Raw genomic sequence first — 19743 nt, 5'->3', positions numbered from 1 at the left:
TGAGTACTACTTGATTAAGTATAAATACTCCTCTCATGTATAACTTTGAAAAACGTACACTTAATATTTAACTGTATGTCCTAGCAATGACTTATTTCATCAACTGTACAACTAAAAGTGTCTTCTGTGATTGACAATTTCCCATGCATTGATCAACAATCAATATCTATAACAGTAACGAAATCCTCTTTCAGGTGTGTCTTACAACAAAATGATATTGTTCAGTGATGGCATTACACTTAGTAAATAAACAATGGTAGGCCTACTCAATGCTCACTGCTGAGAGTTGCTAATGCTAGTGTTAGCTTGCTAATGCCGAGTCTCTGTTTGCTAATATTCAAATCTTTCCTGCACTGTCTCTCTTCAGTTTTAGACTCACATAGCATCGCAAAAATACAGGCTGTCATTCAAAAACGCGTTAATTAGTTGTTAATTAGCTACACTTCAGATACCAAACACGCTGGTAACGGCTCAGCCAATCACCGCAGACATGTGATCACGTGAGGACATCCAAATCGAGCTTCAACATTTCTTCAGGGTATGGATTATTAACAGTAACAGATCAAATTATTAGCACAACTACTAGCAGATACATATTAACCTTTAATGTTATTAATTTAATCCTTACTTTTTGATCTTCTGCTTTTACTTCCATAAATACCCCCTCCCCCGGAAAATTTTAAATTCCCGATGAGCGGGAAAAATTTTAACGGCTCTGCTCGCGTATAGTCACTTTATCCCCAAGATTATGAAGCGGACAGTTACCTTATATCATAATGTAAGTATGTTTATAGCCTACTTATAGAATTATCATAGGCTAATATTCCATGTTTTGAACATACCATGGTATTAATTGAAACAGCATGTTAATAACATAACTACTTTATAAGTAGCCTACAGTAATACCATGCTATATAGGCCTATTGGAGTAACTTTCCATGGTATATTACCATCACTGTACGTAGGCTACTATTGGTAAGGGCGATAAAACCAAATGTTTTTATGCTGTGCTATGATTTTTATGTGTATAGCCTAAGTAATCACCTTTTTAAAGATACACCGATTTAAGCGGGGGCACTTTCTTTCCTAACTAGTTTTTGAGGAATTTGTTGGTCCAAATCAATTACCCATAAAAACCACTAGAGAGCAGCAAAAGACTGAAAACTGAGACAAACGTAATGCTGGTAATCAATATAGAGCAGGCATGGCCAATAAATAACCCTAATCAAACACACCTGCCTGTAGCTTTCTAGTGATCGTGAAGACATTGATTAGCTTCTTCAGGTGAGTTTGATTAGGGTTGGAGCTAAACTCTGCAGGACACCGGCCCTCCAGGACCGAAGTTGCCCGTCCCTGATATAGAGGAAAGATTTAGACAGCTTCTATTATTCGGACCATGCATAGGCCTGGTCCTCGAGTCTGTCACATGATCCCAGAATCCATCCGTCAAAACCCGGTTTCTAATGCACATGTCGATCAACATTGTTAAGACACCTGCTCATGATGGACCTGCTCTGGGACCTTCATCAGCTCTGTTCTTGCACTATAAATACTCTGTGCTCGTTAGGAACTCTTGTGTAGTGATTAAGAAGTGTGTAAATATATGCTCCGACAATGATTCAATTGTGATTCTTCACTAAATCGTGCATCATAGAATCAGAAATTTGACTAGATTTGATCAAACTAGATTTGATTATTTTGGTTATCCCTCCACATTCGCGTCTTTAGAATCAGCATATTCACAAAAAAAAAAAAAAATTATGAACCATTATAATTACATGCAATGCAATTGTAATTTGAGGGATATTTTACACCGGAGGAAAATATTGACAAAAACAGCAGACCAGGTTTTACATTCATTGTGCCAGGCATTGTATTTTCAATTAATGCATAATAATTAGAATGATTTCTTAAAATCTCTATTAATTGCATTGCAATTTCATTGTCAAAGTGATGCATAACGTCACATTATGTACAGCTGTGGGTTTGTGCATTGTCAGTCTGATGTAATATTAGTTTAGCAGCAGCTTGATTTATTATTCAATGCATTTGCAAATATTGCATGTTATTTGTTGGTTTTTTGGGCTTTCCTCCTGTCATTTGGGGCCTATTCTGAGCACATGCTGTGTATTTTCTCCACTCTATCATGGTAATTTCCACTTAATGTGATTTGTGCTTTTTATTGCATATCAATTTGGTATAAAACACCTGCTTGGAGCATAACCATATGTGAATTTTTAAGGCTTCAGGAACCTCATCCAGTCATAAACAGATTGCTTTAATCTCAATCCCCTTTCTAATGATCTGATGGCTGCTTGTCATGTCTGTTGAAGGCTCATCTAATATTCATATTTGTTTAAGTTTTCTCAGTGTGTGTCTAACAGCTGTACCAGAGAGAAACTTGCTCATATACAGATAGACATAAGTCTGTCTAAAAATGACAGCACATCTCTCTGTTCTAGCGGCGGTGTGCGCTGTAAGATGTCAGATGTGGCTTTCTCACCGTGCAGGGGGTTCAGTCTTGAAATAGTTCTTTTCCCAAATGGCAAGTCACACCACAGATCACGGATAGCATAGACACTCTCACCAGTTAATTACACCTCGATTGTAGTTCTGTTCAGATCCTTTAACACACAGCGAGTACCAGAGGTGTGTGTACGGGTTTGTCAGATCCAGACATTGCATTGCTATACCTGAGCGCACCTTTGATGCGCAGATGTGATGTTTCTATTGGAGCATGAAAGGATGAAAAAAATCTGATTCACTTTGAAGTTTTTTAATCTTTTGCTTTGATTCCCATCATTCTTTTAATAGTTGACAAATGCTGGTTTGATTCCCAGGAAATCACATACTGGGTTCATTTATATTTTGACAGGATTAAACCTGTCTGGCACCTGAAAAAATCTTTTAAAAAAAAGAGAGTCTATTTGTGTTTTGGGCGGCTACCACAGTTACAAATAAAATGCACATATTACAAGTAGCTTTCACTATTCTCCTAAAAGCATGCACTTCAATATTTTCCTAAATGCTTGAATTTCGATATTCTACGGTGGCCGAGAGAGCTCAACGCGCTGCAAATAGAAAAAACGCCTGCAAATTAAGAAAACAACTTCTTCAATTTTACAATGCACACGCTGCAAATACTCACAACACAACCAAACAAAGAAACACACTGCAAATAAAATGTATTTGTTTGTGTTGTGAGCATTTGCACCACCTGCTGTCAAATTGATGAAGATGTTTTCTTGATTTGCTGGTGCTTTTTCTATTTGCATGTGTTTTCTGAAGTTGCAGCGCGTTGAGCTCTCTCGGCCACCGTAATATTCTTCTAAATGCATGAATTTCAATACTCTTCTAAATGCATGCACTTTAATATTTCCCTAAATGCATGAATTTCCATATTCTCCTAAATGCATGCATTTCTTTCAATGCCAAGCTTGTAGAATAACACATTTTATTGTCAACAAGCACTGCTATTGTTGTGTTGCACTGAAAAACATCGTTTTTGGCTATTATTTATGTGTCATACAGAGCTGCTGTCAGAAATTTGTCTGGATGCGAGTTGCTAGTCACCACAATGATGCAATGGAGTTTAAAACGCTTCACTGCCAGAGGCTTCAGACATTCACGTGTCGAACCGTTAGGTACAAACACCATCAGCCTGCATGCGGTAAAAAAGATTGAGTCTTAAAGGAATAATTCATCATCATAGTTATTGATTTCTTCTGCAACAGAACATTGCTCTTTGCTCTTTGTCATAAATTGAAATTGGATGGTGATTAATAGTGTCAAAAGTGCACCATCAAAGTATGATAAAGTCATAGTGCTTTGTTTTGTCTTTTCTAAAGACTCCTAATATTTTGTGTAGACATTGAATGGAGTACAACAGCTCATTTTGTGTTTCTGTGAAGAAAGTCAATCTTGGAGGACCGTTTGGAACATGAGGATGAGAAAGTGGTGATTTAACCCTTTAAATGGCATTTATCTAGGAGTATTTCGCAGTTTTGAGTTTGGATTCATTCCAGTTTGTTTGATCAAGCTCTGTGCTCCAGAGAGATCAGCTGTTTTGGTGTTGAGAGGACCTGTTTTTATCACTCTGAAGTGTTTTCCAGAGGGTTTGTGGTCTGGTGTGGTTTAGTGTTGTGGTCAGAGCTCAAAGCTGGTATCTGGAAGATTGCTGGTTCAATTCCCACAAGGACTGACGTATGAATTATCACCGTTGTGTCTGTTATGAAGACATTTAACCTCAGGTTACTCCATGGAGACTGACCCCATCATAAATTAATGTTGCTGCTCTATGTCATATCAAGTCACAAACACTGGTTCTGGTGTGGAAATTTAATTTATATTATGTTTTATTCTACTCTGAATATGTCCTTGCTAAATAAAATTATTAATTTCTTTCAAGACCCCCAAATTTTGACCGGTATAGTGTGTTTTACAAACAGACGTTATGAGTGAGAAACGTTTTAAGAAATATATTTCAAATGGTATTTTTATAATTATTTGAATGTAAAAATGAATGCTTTTATCTGAAGTGTCTTATACAGTTGACCTATACCACAGGTTTAGTCCCTCTAGTCTAGAGTAACCTGAGGTTAAGTGCCTTGCACAGAGACACAGTAGTGATGATCATAGGTCAGTCCTAGTGGTGACCAAACCAGCAAGCCTTGAGCTTTTATCAGGTACATCATACCTCCAACACTCATGAGATTATGCTCTCCTGCTAACTAAACTAATATAGATGAACTCCCACAGATCTCTAGGAACCAATGCATCCTCTGGTTCTCCTGTAGGTCTATTATAACTGGGGCCAACGGGGTCAACAGTTCAGCTCCAGAGGAGCCGCCATCTGCTCCAAAAGGCATTTGATCACACTGTTGGCATGATGCTTTATGTATATTTTAGCATATTAAAAATGCCTCTCAGTTACACTAGCATTTAAAAGTTTATTTAAAGAAAAAAAATGCTTTTATTCATCAAAGATGCATTAAATTTATCAAGTGACAGTAAAGGCATTTCTATTTAAAATAAATACTGTTCTTTTGAACTTTCTATTCATCTGTGAATCCTGAAAAATAAAATGTATCACGGTTTCTACAAAAAAATATTGGGCATATTTAAACATGACAATAATCAGAAATGTTTCTTGAGCAGCAGATCAGTATATTAGAATGATTTCTGAAGGATCATGTGACACTGAAGACTGGAGAAATGATGTTGATAATTCAGCTGCGCATCACAGAAATAAATTACACTTTTTATTATATTCACATAAATAGTTATTTGAAATGGTAATAATATTTCATAATTTTAATTATTATAATTTTTTTTACTTTTGATCAAATAAATGCAGCCTTGGTGAGCAGAAGAGACTTATATTTAAAAACATTAAGAAAATCACACCGACCCCAAACCGTTAAACAGTGTATATGTATTATTTAATATAAAGATATAACCGGTGACTAAAACAATTGCAAAAAGTACAATGATTAGACAGAAAGCTAAACTTGACATCATTGACAGATTTTATTTCTATTATTTGTGGTGCTTTGGAATACTTGATTCTGATTGGTCAATGTTATTATTGTCCCGTGCAAAGGATTCCCAACATAGCTGTGCTAGTCTTTCTTCTAACATAATGAAATAGTTTACACTGCAATATTTAATTTACATTCATTTATTCGATAAGTAGCTCTAAAGTGCAAGAACGGGTTGGAGCAATATATCATTATGTTGTTAAAACAATGAAAGCCAATGAACAAACGTGTGTGTGTGTGTGTGTGTGTGTGGAGCAGGATATTCAGGATAGAGGTTATCAAGTGTGTTGCATTTGTTCCCCGGGGTGATGGAGAGATAGCATCCCTCTTTCCCTGGGGCGATGGAGGGATGTTGTTTTTCTTTTTTCCAGCGGTTTGGACCCTACAGGGACATCCTAAATCTGTTGGACGCTCCTCAAAGTGCCAGTGCATTGATTTCAGCCACCGCGACTTTCCAGCCCGCCGGCTACAGACAACACGCTCCCTGTACACACACACTTCACTGGAACTTGTTTGTGGTCATGTTGGAAGCTTTAGTGCTCCATGTGTCTGCTGGTGTGTCTGGGGAGAGCCAGACTGGTACCAAACGACACCCCCGACCCACCATCCTGACCCAGAACTGATGTAACTGAAGTAAAAATGTGGCTGCGTTCCAAATGGACTATTGGCATACGAGTTACTGTACAGTAGACCTATATGAAACAGTGCCCATTATGCATCAAGAAGTCATATGCTGTATTGTTGTCACATGATCTCCAAATGAGCATTTTTAATTCAGCAAATGAGATCATCCCAGAATTTCGCATTTCTAACCCAATTTTAGCCAATGCAAAATCATCTTAAAGGTACAGTACAAGCCTTCCAAACCCATAAGACTTTCGTTCATCTTTAAAACACAAATTACAATATTTTTAATGAAACCTGTCCCTCCTTTGGTGCAACCAAAACTTTGAAAATCCTAAACGGTCATAAATGCATCATAAAATGAATCCATATGAATTGAATGGTTTTATTGATGTCTTGTGAAGAGATACGATTGTTTTATATGATGAATAGATCATATTTGATACACTCTATTGTTATAACTCAAATGATAAATTCGAATAAACCCCTAAATTAAATCTGTTCATCACATAAAGCGTTCATATTTCCTTGCAAGACTTGATCAATTAAATGCTTGATTCATATGAATTCATTTAAAATGCGTTGTGACGTTTTTGGATCTTCTAGGTTTCAGTTATCTGGACTTTAAACTGTCTGGTCTCATTAAAAATATCTTAATTTGTGTTTTTAAGCTTAATCAAAGTCTGATGGGTTTGGAATGACACGAGGATGAATAAATGATGACAGAATTTTTATTTTTGGGTGAACTGTTCCTTTAAATTTTCATTTGATCAAATAGAAAGACTCAAGAATTATTATATATATATAAAAAAAAAATGTTAAAAGAATCACTTCCGTTTCATTTGTCATACTGGAAATAAAAGGTTGCGTATAGGGTCCATTGCATTCTGGGATACAGTAGTGCAGTGTTCTCTGGTTGTACACTGCATTTTTTTTGACAAGTGTTTTTCATGCATAAAGAAAATTTACATATACTATATGCATGTTATGCTGAACATAGCCAGAGGTTTGTTCTTCTAAATCAGTGCTGGTGTATTCAGTCTTATGCAGAAGTTTGATTTTACATTATGTGTGTGTGTGTGTGTGTGTGTGTGTGTGTGTGTGTGTGTGTGTGTGTGTTGGGGTTGCTCTCCAGCGGTAAAGCCCGGACCCTCCCAGGACGGCAAGGGGTGTCTGAAATCAATTCAGTGTTAAGTGCAGGTCTGAGCAGGGGACAGTTTCAGGCCCCAACACTGTTATTCATGCACTACTGGCTTAGACCATACACACACACACACACACACACACACATAGAGTAGTACAGCCACCGACCCACAGGCCAGGATACAGCTGGACAATCTGTGCGATCACGACCCAACACAACAGACCTGACCTCCTCAAATCAGTCTAAAGAGTCAGATGAATCTGAGAACAGACTGATCTCAGTTCTTTCTCATTCCCCACACCTCCTCCTGAAGCTACATGTCCATTCACTCTGTCCGTGTTAGAGGACTGTTTCACTGTCTGTTACTGATGTTTGAGGGCCTTAAAGAGATAGTTCACCCAAAAATAGAGACCGTCATCATTTGATCACCTTTATATAGTTTATTTATTTATTTTGTGAAACAAAAGAGATGTTCCACTGTTATTTATAATATTAATTCATATGCTACTGGTCAAAATTTTCAAATAATTACGTTATGTTTGCAGAGCAATGTTTTCTTTTCTGCTCACAAAGCCTGCATTTATTTGATTAATTATACAGTAAAAACAGCAAAAATTTGAAATATTATTATAATTTAAAGTAACTTATTTAGATGATACAAAGCTTAAATTTCATCAGACTTTACTCATCTTTAGTGTCTCATGATCCTTCATAAATCATTCTAATATGCTCATAAAATTCTGTTTTACAGAAAGAAGTGGCAGTGCAATTTGGGCTTTTTTCTGATCCTTTGCTATTTTAAATTTTTGCACTAAATTCATGTTTTCCTAAGTTTTACACCTAAAACCTAAACTCAAATGCGAAGTGCAATGAAGACTTATTAGTGCTAAGTCATTTAGAGCATAGACAAAGCTGCTGCAATCACACTATGACTAAAGTGAAATGCTACTCATTATATCTTATTGCCAGACACATTTGTTTGTGGAATAAATGAATTATGGGTGATGAACTGCAGCTGCAAGAGGCAACACCGACAGATGTCAATATAAAGTCCAGAATCGCTGTCTTATGACAAGATATTACTTAAAAAAGAACTGTTTGCCTCTTAATATGAACTTTCTCATGTTGCTGCTCTTACGGTTCATGATTTAGGCCAACGATGCAACACTCCTCAGGGCTCCTGTTTTTTCATGATGTTGGCATGTACCAAACTGGTTCAAAAATAAAGCCAATGCAATATAAAAGAGGTTTGGAGTGAATCCGGATCACTTCCTCTTTGGAAATCCCTTCAGGTGTCTGATGGCCCGGGATCAGACGGGTCGTGTTTTTCTCTCCTCGTTTACATGCTGTGACTCTCGACATGCAGAGCGCAGGTGAAGTGTCTATTGATTAGTGGAGTTCCTGCATTAATGCGTGTTAGTGTCGCAGTCGATTGACTCGTTGTAAGAGTACAGGTCCTGTCCTCCCAAAGCTCAGGGTCATGTGTGCATGTGATCCATTAGCTAAACGAACAAGACAAGATCAGACATCCTCCAGTTCAATCTCAAAGCGCTACTACACAAGAAGAAAACTTTCCTTTAAAGGTGGGGAAATTAAAACAAAACATGCCACCGCAACCTAATTTCATATCTATCAGCCACCAGATCTCTACTGGAATGAGTCACTAAAAACCTACTACCACTTAACTACCGGCATATCATTTAAATGTCAGCATGAGTGTTTCATTGACATCATCTCCACAGGCCTTGAATCAATTTTAATCACCATTTGTTTGCTAACGAGCGTAGTTTAATGTCTGATTAAATGTTTCTTGTTGGAGCTAGAGCTGAAACACACTCAAGGGCTTGAGGGCTTTATGAGCCATCATTTGCTACTGTTAGTGGTATTTAATGTAATGTTGGAGAGATACATGCTTAACCTAGATTATTGGATTATACAAAACATTTATAAGGCTCGCATACAAGATTATTCCAACAATATTTTTGGTCTGTTTTTGCGATTTATTTTATTTATTTATTTATTTATTTTTTTTTTTGTGCAACACTAAAGTTGTTTTTGTCATCTTTCTGGAGTACACGGATATATCTATGTTATTTTGCATGATGATATTTACATGACTTCCGGTTTATTAGCCACTATAGGCAAATAAACAAAGCACAGTAGCCTAAAAGGTCAATTATTTGTGCTCCAAACCAGTGTGTTTATAATTATGATAATAAATTAAAATAGCATGTTAACAAATACCAGTTTGCAATATTAAGAATCAAACTGACTCTGGTACAGGTAAAATAACTGGAAGCGAATGACAACAGAGGCCGTGCACATTCACGTTACTAAAGCTGTGATATTAAATATAAGATGACTAAAAAGCTATATCAGGCATGACTGAAAGACACTAAATCAAGAAAACAAAATTAAGGGTCACACTTAATCTTAAGTGGCCTTAGCTACTAAATAAGTGCAATGTACTTATTGTGTTCATATTGTATTGCAAAACACTTCTGCTGCTAATGAGGTGGGATATGGGTAACGTTAGGGACAGGTTTGGTGGTATGGGTAGGTTTAAGGGATGGGCTAAGTGTAATTATAAATGTAATTACATAGGTATTTTTTAAAAATATAAAAACATGTATGTGCACAATAAGTGCATTGTACCAAATGATTAATTTAAATGTAAGTACACAGTAGTTAAGGCCACCTAATATAAAGTGGGACCAAATTAAGAAAAGGCTTTTTTTCTCCTCTTCTTTGATTTTTTTTTTATGGCGGTTGGCAGCCAACATCCATGGTGCATTACCGTACTGGAGTGTGAACCGGATCTAGACAGAAATAAACCATATCTAGAAGGAAGTCTTTCCTTCTCCCTTCTTCCCACCCTCCCTTTTTATAATAGGCCTAATGATTTCTAAAACTGTCAACTATAGCCTATTTCCTAAACCAGTATCTGTAGGAAGCTAAATAAATGTGTAGGCCTGCTCGTGCCATTTGAAGTTTCCCCCCTTAAGTGAATTCCCCTGCACCCCCAATTTCCTTATGCTTTTTTCCATCGTTATGGTTACTCTCTCATACTTTTGACATACAGACATTCAAGTACCACGTTCAACAGATTCAATGCTGTTACAAAATTAACACCTTCCTTATGCTTACAGTATGTAAACACTTCCCTTCGATTCCTTCCAGTGACCCTCCCTTTCCCCACATTCTGTTGTATGCTGTATAAATGTCTCCCTACTCTGCCACATTTTTCATAATCTCCATTCAGATTTTTAAAGCCTCTTTTCAAATGAAGTGCCACACTTTTGTCTTCTGGGACTCGCGAACTCAGAGCCAGAAACCGCCTGTGAACGCGCGTCAGCAGCAGCAGCGAGGCGCGCGCGTCCGCGCAGGAGTTGGTGCACGCTGCGCGCGGCGGATCGCGGTGATCCGGTCTGGGATTCGCTGACACGGTTGATGAAGGAGCACAGAACATTTTTAGCACCGCTACCCCCATCAGTACCCCGCCCAGGGCAGATGATCTCAGCGCCATCAGGAGCTCAGCATCATTAGAAGGTGTTAATTGGAGTTAGTCGGAGTCTTCGCTTTCTGTCAAGAAGTCTGACAACAGAATTCATTAGACTTAAAAATACCGGGGCATTGAAATGAATTCTAGAGGGATTCGCTGATGAGGAAAGATTGTGAGCTGACAGAACAGAGCTCCGAGAGGGTCCAATTCTCGTTAAAGATGCCAAAAAATGGGCCTAACCTCGTGCATTTTGCTTAGGAAATGTATCATCGCGACCAGCATCTCATATTTGACGCATAACATTCACACTTTCATTGAGCCACTTCCGAAAAATACAGCAGCAAGGAAGTCACTTGCCTCCTCAATTAAGAATATTTCATGTGTCAGAAATGTAGGTTTAAAAAGGAAAGGTCTTTAATGATATAGTTCAATCAGCTGCGCATTTACAAATGAAGTCTTCAAAACAACATCCAGTTTAGTAAAGTATTTATTTTAATAAGCTCTTGATGTTTACTTGGGAGTTCTTCAGGTTTATGGGTTCTTAAAAAGCACATAAATGCTGTAAAGACAATTTAAGAGGCTTCTGTTTCTCGCTGCTATAGGACAACATAAATGTGACCCTGGACCACAAAGCCAGTCATAAGGATCGATTTTTCGAAATGAAGTTAGAATAAATAAGCTTTCCATTGATGCATGGTTTGTTATGAAAGGACAATATTTGGCTGAGATACAACTATTTGAAAATCTGAAAACTGAAGATGCAAAAAAAAAAAAAAGATATGAGAAAATCGCCTTTAAATTTGTCCAAATTAAGTTCTTAGCTATGCATATTACTAATCAAAAAATAAGTTTTAATAGGCTATATTTACGGTAGGAAATTTACAAAATCATGAAACATGATCTATAGGCTATTTAATATCCTAATAATTTTTGGCATAAAAGAAAACTGGATAATTTTGACCTATAGCCTACAATGAATGGTTGGCTATTGCTACAAATATACCCCAGCGACTTAAGACTGGTTTTGTGCTCGAAATGTTGACCTGTTTAATGCATCGGAAGTTCAATCGTGTGGTCACTGAACAGAAGCAGCTCTAAATGTGTTCAGCAGGGGTTGAAAAGGAAAATGTATTTGTGTCCATTTCATCTAAAGCGCAAAATATAGTGCCATAAAACGCGAAGAGAGCAAATAAGGAACTGCAGTGACCTCTGTCACATTCACCCAGAAATACTTTTCGTATGATCCGAAATAACTCGAGGAAAAGCTGCTGAACATACAGGCGACAAACTCCAGCTCACCAGAACGCGTTCAAAATAAAGAAACGCAACACGCAGGCGTTCAAATGAAGACATAACGGTGGAGTTGTGGTTGATCTGAAACTGGAGATCGAGATCCATGATGATGTTTCTGAAGAACGAGAAACAAAACGAATAGAATCTCGAAGAATAATTAGATGCTAGACGATTGTTCAGTGCAACATTTAAAAAGAATAATTCTGCTGACGTTTATGACTATTATTCGTCAAAAATAAAAATAAAAAAACAGTATAAAAACAACACTGATCTTTGGTTTATTGCACAAATTGCGGATAATTCTCAAATGGCTTTTAAGACGTTGAAATTGAAAAATGCAAAACATTGGTTATATTTCTAAATAAACCAAAAGCCTTTTTTTTTTACTGTGTGCTTTACAAACGTTTAGCTCGTTCCCGAGCAAAACCTGTCTGTTTATTAAAATATTATTATTAAAACGTGTTCACGTTATAAACTGAACGTTTAAAACACGACGTGGAGTAAAATATTAAATTAACGAATTTCATTGTAATAGTTTTTCTAATGAACATGTTCATAAATAAGTGTAGTTTCAAATTAGATTTTTGTAAAAAAAAATAAAAAAAATACAGCAGCTATTAAGAAAATTACAACTACTTGTATGAAAAAAAGAAAAGGATAAAATGGTTCAATGTAGCAGTGCAAATAAAGACAAAGTATGAAAAGCACATTTTATTTCACCTTTCATAACAGTGCCATGAGGACATTTGTACAAGATACATCACAATCTAAAGTGCACAAATACTGTACAACAGAGAGATCTTAAATAAAACGAAAAATCACATCAGGCTTCATAGAAAAATATGATTAAAAAGAATTAAGGGCATGCTTTAAAATGAATCCAATGTAAAAACCCCATTAAAATGAAGCATATTTCACAAATGAGCAAAAAATGAACAAGCACAACCGGGAGCACAAAAGCTTTGGCACTTGCAGATTAAAAACACAACATGGGCAGATCACTTCAAACAAACAAAATAAAGAGAGAGAGAGACAGTTGACCCGAATAAGCAGTTCTTAAGGGCTTGTGTAGAAGGCGTAATAACCCATGGCTTTATGGCTCTCTTTATTGTACTCCTCAGAGCTCAAGTCCTCACACTTTATAGTAGGCGAAGCGTCTGTACTGGAGCCTCCTGGTGAAACCCGTCGCCTTTTACACGCCATCGAGTATCCACTGGTGTCCGCCGAGTCTACGGCCTTTAGCACCGGCGGGGCCTCCATCCAGGGGCCGGTGCTGCCAGTCGTGGGGGCCGCCGTGGAGCTCTCATCCTGCAGCTTGTCTTTAGAGGACAGCAGGTCATCGGTGTACACCGGAGGGCTCGGCCGAGGAGACCAAGGCAGGCCAGTGGTCATCTTCCTCTGGTATGAACTTCTGCTGCTCCAGCCGGCCGCCATGGAAGCGAAGGCCGAGTCGGGGTAATAGCTGAGGGCATGCGGACTCTGCAGCGGAAGCGGCTTGATGCCATACGGCAGGAGGCTGGAAGCAGAGTACTCGCTGTCATAGGACAGGTCCAGTTTACCAGACGCCCCGCTTTGCTGAACGGGCCCCACGAACCAGCGCTGAGCCGAGCCGCCGGCCGAGTCTTCGCTCTGAGGAGAAAGCAGGCCGTTGGTCTGCGGCACGGCGCGCTCGCTGGCGTAGAAGCGGTGGTTTTGCGGCAGGTTGTTTACAAACTGGTCTTGGAAGAAGGGCTGCATTGCATAGCGGGCGCCAGGGACAATCTGGTGCGACCGCGGAGAATCAGTAGGAGAGGGCGTCAGTCTGTCGCTCTCTGGAGCCGTGTACATCCTGAAAGAGAAGCGGCAGAGAAAGAGAAGAGGCTGTTAGCAGTCTTATCGCTCTAAAGTGACGCTTTCTGATCAGCTGCCTAAAATATGATGCCTGGGATATCAATCGAAGCACAGTGGGGGGGTGGGGGGTAATTTGCACTCTGTAATAAATTATAAAATTTAATAGCAATTTCTAAGAAACAGCATGTAATTGAATTAAATGTGAAATTTTAAAGCAGAAAGAATGAAATGGTAATTTCTCGTAAAACATACTGTTTTATTTGGAATTTTATATATACATATTTTTTTTTCACAGGTGTAGCTATAGATCTTCACTAAACAGAGGGGAGAAAATATAGTATTAAGAATATAAAAATGCTATTTTATATATATATATATATATATATATATATATATATATATATATATATATATATATATATATATATACATACATACATACATACATACATATACACACACATTAAATATATTAGTTAACACAAACTAGCAGTGAAAAATACTTCTAAAGCATTTATTTTTTAAATAATTAAACATTTAATAACATTACTGAAATGAAACAATTGTAATAATATTATTTATTGAACCTGAGCTGACTTGAACAGTTGCATTTTCATTAATACATGAACTATGTTAACTATGGGATCTTATTGTAAAGTGTTACCATGTAAATATTGTAAATACAGTCCCAATTTATCCATGTTCACTCTTCATACTAGAATTTTATAAACATTGCATTATAGCGTAAATGCATAGAAAATGAAACTGGAAAATGTTCAGTTTTGTATTATTTAAACCAAAGGTTTTCGGACTCTAAAAGTGAAATCTGGAGCTTGAGAGTTAAGTGTGCTAATTTTTTGGCCTCCAACTTTTGTTAAAATAAATGGACTGACAAAAGGAAGGCCCCTATATTTTCGGAGAGGTTTCATAATTCACTCATTGTCACATTCTGCAGTATGAAATGCACTTACGAATCATAATTGTCTCTGAAGCCTTTTGCGAAGGGGTTGTGGTCGATCTTGAGCTGTGTGATCTGCAATTAAACAAACACCAGGAGTTCAGAAGCGGCACAAATGCAGAAGTGGCTGCAGGGAGCTGCGGCTGAGTTTCTGCTTACGTCTGTGTTCTGGTAAGCAGTTACAGCGATAAACTGGTTTTCAGGGAAAGTGAAGGTCTGTGTTTTAGCTTCGCTGCTCATGTCCTCCACACCATCCTCTGTCACCTCCACGATGTGCAGCCGCGGCTGGTACTTGTGAAGGGACTGCAGGACAATCATCTATTTCAACACAGAGACAGGCGGCATCAGTGTTTGTGCAGAGTTCATGGCCAGCGCTTGCAGTTAGAAGAACAGAGGTGTCAAAGCCACACTCGAGACCTTTGAGATGACTGGAAGTTTCTACACACACGCACACACCTCTTTATCTTTAAAATGTGCCAGATGCATCAGTTCTTTGAAACATGTAGGCTACTAAAATATCTCACAGTAAATAATATTTAAAGGTTCTGGTTTTTCATCTATTTTTGGTGTTGAAGTGCATGATTTACACTTTCAGAATATAAAAACATCACTTTCCAACATTAACATGTCAGCTCAACCTTTGTGTGTGTGTGTGTGTGCAACAAAACAAGCCTAATAAGCCAAAAAGGTCATGCATGCCTTTATCATATTTTGCATCCAAAATTCCTAAATGATACATTAAAACACTGAATAATTGTTTACCAGAGTTTGAGTGTTATTTGTTTACCTGAGTATTGTTGTTGTTTGCGCCCTTGTTGTTGGTTAGCTTCAGTTTTCCGAACGATATTTCTTGCCTCATCCAGTGTGCTCCAGTGTTTGGTGATTCTGGGTGAACATAAACCTTGTTTCCTACAGAAAAACCAAGAATATTAATGTTTTGTGTGGTATTAAATTATTAGTTTGTCTAAACAGACAGAAAAAGCATCTGCCGAAAAAAGCAGCAGTGAACTTTAGCAGTAAAAGCTCCTTCGTGAAAAACAGATGTATCGTGACTAAGAGCGATTTGTTTTGAATAATTCTAATACATATCAGAGAATAACACGTCCACCCCCGCGTGCTCTCGAGTGCCATTGCTGCAAATCGCTCGTTAAATGTGAAACGTGTTTCATTGCAATAAAACAAACAATAAAACAAACGCGCGCAAATATAAACATTTTTGGAAATCGTAACCTCATTTTAGTTTTAAAATATCAGGTAAATTATTTTAAGAAATTCGTTGATTTTCATGCATTTTCATTACCAGCGAAGGTTTTATATGTTTAACCAATTCGTTTATAAACACAACATTAAATGAAAATTGCAATTCCACTCAAAAATAAAAATAAAATAAAAAATACAAATAGCCTAATTTATCTTTTCGATTTATTTGATTACACAGTTTGCATGTTTAATTAAATTATAACAAAAAAACATTTGTCATGTTTAACTGAAGGTATAACAGGTTGGCATGTTGCTCGAATTATTTTCATATCATCTCGGGGTTATTTTTGTATTTTCTCACCTTGCATGTTGTTGTCCGCTTTCCCGCAGGTGACCCATTTTCCGCCCTGAAATCTCCAGTGGTTCGGATCGGCCAGAATAACCTCCACAAACACGTTATAATGCGCCGTCAGGTTCAGTCCAGTGATATTAAAACTCAGAAAGGGGAACATTCGCCTGCGAATATGATTGTCAATAAAACACAAATTACAAATTAGGACGGATTCGGGTTCGTTTAATCATTCTGTGAAAATGAATTCGTTATTCAAACCAAGCGTATAATTTTATTAACTTATATTTTGCATATTTTGTGTTTGAAAAACAATTTCAAACCATGCTTTTATGTTCTAAATTGCTCTGTTTTTAAGCGAAACTTTACCAGCCAGATTGTGAACTTCTCATTCTCACCTGCCCTGTTTGGTGATGATCATCTCGGTCTGATGGCGGTGAAATTTGAGCCACAGCGGTCTGTTGCACAGGTAAACCTGCGCCCTCGTCGCGGCTCCCGAACCGGTGATGGGCATCGAGCTCAAACCGGAGCCCGGTCCCGGATAGGACGGGTACAGACACCCGGGACCCTGTCCGAACTGATACCCGCTCCCAAACTGACTACGACCGGCGCACACGGCGGAGGAGAACCCGGCGGGCGGAAGAACCGAGCCGTAATGCAGAGATGACGAATACCTGGACCCGTTCGCGCCGCTGTACACCGACCCGGTTTGGCCTCCGTACGGGAAGAGAGAGCACGGATTGGTCACTTCGGAGCTCGGTTGGGTGGAGGATATGAAGTAGCGATCAGTGCCCAGCTCGTCGATGTTGTAACGGCGGGCGCTGGACAGCTCATCATCTCCACCGATCACCGGAGAAGTTTTCCGCGCGTCCGGTGCGGCGGATGCCGCTGCTTTACTCCCGGTAAAGCTCTCGCTGTCAGCCTCATCCATCAGCGCGCTCCCACCGCTCAAAAACTTCTTGGCAACGGAGCTCTGCTCCGCTTCAGTCCGGTCCATGTCCTGAAAGTCTATCTGCGTTGACCCCGGGCTGTTGTTGGTGCTCTCTGAGGACGACGATAGGTTATAGAAGGTCTTGGGTAAGTTTACAGATGCGCCAGGGAGGATGCTTTCTAACTGCATTCTTCAAAATACTGATGAGGATCAATCAAAAGCAGGTGGAGATCAATAAGTAGATCACACCAGGACGCGGATCCGTGCGCCCCGCAGCCTTGACCTCTGAAGCGACACCTCCGGATCTTCTACTGTAATCTGTGAGTGACAGAATTGTTTGAGAGAGTTTATATATGATACAGCTCGAGGGGGCGGGGCTTTGGCAATTCGTGGCTTCTGACAGTTTTCTCATTGGCTCGGAGGCCTTCGTTTTAACTATACCATTTAAAACAAATACATGTTTTTTTGGTACTTGTTTAAATTTTAGAGCTTCTGCTTTTATTGACTTAAAATGTATCCTTGGTTGAAGGGTTTATTATTCAAAACAATGTTTTTCATATAGGCCTATTTAATTTGGAAAATCTACCATAATTGTAGTTTTTGAGTAAAACTTTCCTCACAGAACATTTCAAAATTCGTTTCCAGCCAATTAATGAGTGTTAATTTGAGAATGACATTGAACCCACAGAGGAACTTGACACCGTTTCAGAAGCACCGAAAACAAAACAATTAACGAGTCCTCCAGGCTGACCTGAGAATGGTTTTATCTAAATACACTGCAGCTCGACTGAACTTGGCAACCCAAATCATTAACAAACGATTAACGAGGAAACCAAACTCACCACAGACTGTCAGGCAGTTTCTCTTGTAGCGGGGGTTAAAGTTGACCCCTCTCCGGCGCAGTGTGTTTGGGGTAGATCGCGCACAGACGCTTTTCTCTTCTTTTCAGCGCAAAATAACTCTGCGATATGATCGACCAGCAGGGTAAGTTCTCTCTGCTGTTGACAAAGAAACGCACAAGTAGCCATTCGAAAATTCAGTGAGATTTTAACGTGTAATTACCCAAAGCATTTCCCCTATTGAAAAGTGTCGTGTATTTACATTTTTAAGTGCATAATCTACGTGTTCTAATGTGCATGTCTATTGTGAACTCTTGTTTCAGCATCTACATGATACGGACGAAAAAACCGCAGGAGATTGTTTTCGGCGTGCACGAGGTGAGTGTGGTGTGAGGCGCGCGCGCGCGTCACCTGAGGGGTTAAAAAAAAAAAAAAACCCTGCGCCTATAGTAATGATAATATGATTAGACTTAAATTATACTCCGTTTTTAAAACAAATAAATATACTGTTTTTAGTTAAAGCAAATAAAAATACAATCATTCGTTTATTTATGTGTATTATTTTAGAATTAAAAAACCCACATTAATCTTTTTGTTTACAATTCCTAAGCAGCTAATAATACAAAATTACTATTTTAAGTTACCGAATAAAGTCTTTATCTCAATAATACTCATATTAGGCTATAGTTTATTAAATATGCTTATGATTAGGCTATATGTTTTCAGCGAAACATTTGCTGCGGAATATTACGTTTTTTAAAAAGCTCGAAATAAGCAGGTTGTATTTATCCAAACGATTCAAACAATGTACGAACACATTTTCTAAACGAGAAAAAAAAAAAAAACACGCAGGTCAACAGATGGAAAAACAATTGAACCCCAGTTCACCATAAGGTAATATCTGATTGTCTTTATCATCAGGCGGTGGTAATAAAAAGAGAGGGGCGGGGGCAAATCCCACCCGGCTCAACCCCTCTCCAAGCTCAGGGAAACCGGCCAATTATTTTTCCGTGTGAAGGAACCGGTGATAGTGAAGGAAGAGACAGCCGGGAGGATAGAAACCGCCTTATTAAAAACCCTTCTGTACCACAAATATGATAAGAGAGAGAGAGAGAGACCCAGGTTTAAAAAAGTACCCTTCCCTAATGTACTGAAAGTGCTCTATTTTCGCGCAATTTTGTACTTAATATACTAAAAATGACTCTTTAGTACTTCTTAAGGTAAACTTAAGGTGTACTTAACTGTGCTATTTTGGGACACCATGAATATGAACCCGTCTTGCATACACTAGTAAGTGTACAACAAATGGTTCCATGAAGAACCTTTAACATATGGAACCGTTTCCATGCCACAAAAGATTCTTTATAGTGGAAAAAGATTATAAAATCACTTTTGGGTTTTCTTTCTGGTTTTCACAGCAATGCCATAAAATAATCATTTTTGGAAGCTTTCAGTGGACAGTTGTTAAAAGCACCATTTATTTACTTAGTGTGAAGAACATTTTAATTATGTAAAGAACATTTTTTTTTTTCA

At 38.2% G+C, this 19743-nt stretch overlaps 1 protein-coding gene across 1 annotated transcript; it reads right to left on the bottom strand.

Moving 5' to 3' along the window:
- Positions 1-12789: 12789 nt before the first annotated feature.
- On the bottom strand, positions 12790-18596 carry LOC306847112 (eomesodermin-like). Its single transcript, XM_079380895.1, has 7 exons — positions 18214-18596; positions 16839-17689; positions 16453-16607; positions 15679-15800; positions 15051-15209; positions 14905-14966; positions 12790-13931 (listed from the first exon to the last, which is right to left on the bottom strand). The coding sequence occupies exons 2-7, from the start codon at positions 17558-17560 to the stop codon at positions 13160-13162; spliced, it is 1992 nt and encodes a 663-aa protein (XP_079237021.1). The 5' UTR covers positions 17561-17689; positions 18214-18596; the 3' UTR covers positions 12790-13159.
- Positions 18597-19743: the final 1147 nt, after the last annotated feature.

The sequence above is a fragment of the Barbus barbus genome (genome assembly GCF_936440315.1).
Source record: "Barbus barbus genome assembly, chromosome: 27".
Taxonomy (NCBI): domain Eukaryota; kingdom Metazoa; phylum Chordata; class Actinopteri; order Cypriniformes; family Cyprinidae; genus Barbus; species Barbus barbus.
The sequence above is the reverse complement of the archived record's forward strand: the minus strand, read 5'-3'. Positions and strand labels throughout refer to the sequence as shown.

Excerpts from the sequence above, each read along its gene's own strand:
- LOC306847112 (XM_079380895.1), bottom strand. The coding sequence starts at position 17,560 with ATGCAGTTAGAAAGCATCCTCCCTGGCGCATCTGTAAACTTACCCAAG. Across the intron at positions 14,967-15,050 it reads CTGCTTACCAGAACACAGAC|ATCACACAGCTCAAGATCGA; the intron begins GTAAGCAGAAAC and ends GTTTAATTGCAG. Across the intron at positions 13,932-14,904 it reads TTCAGAGACAATTATGATTC|GATGTACACGGCTCCAGAGA; the intron begins GTAAGTGCATTT and ends CTTCTCTTTCAG.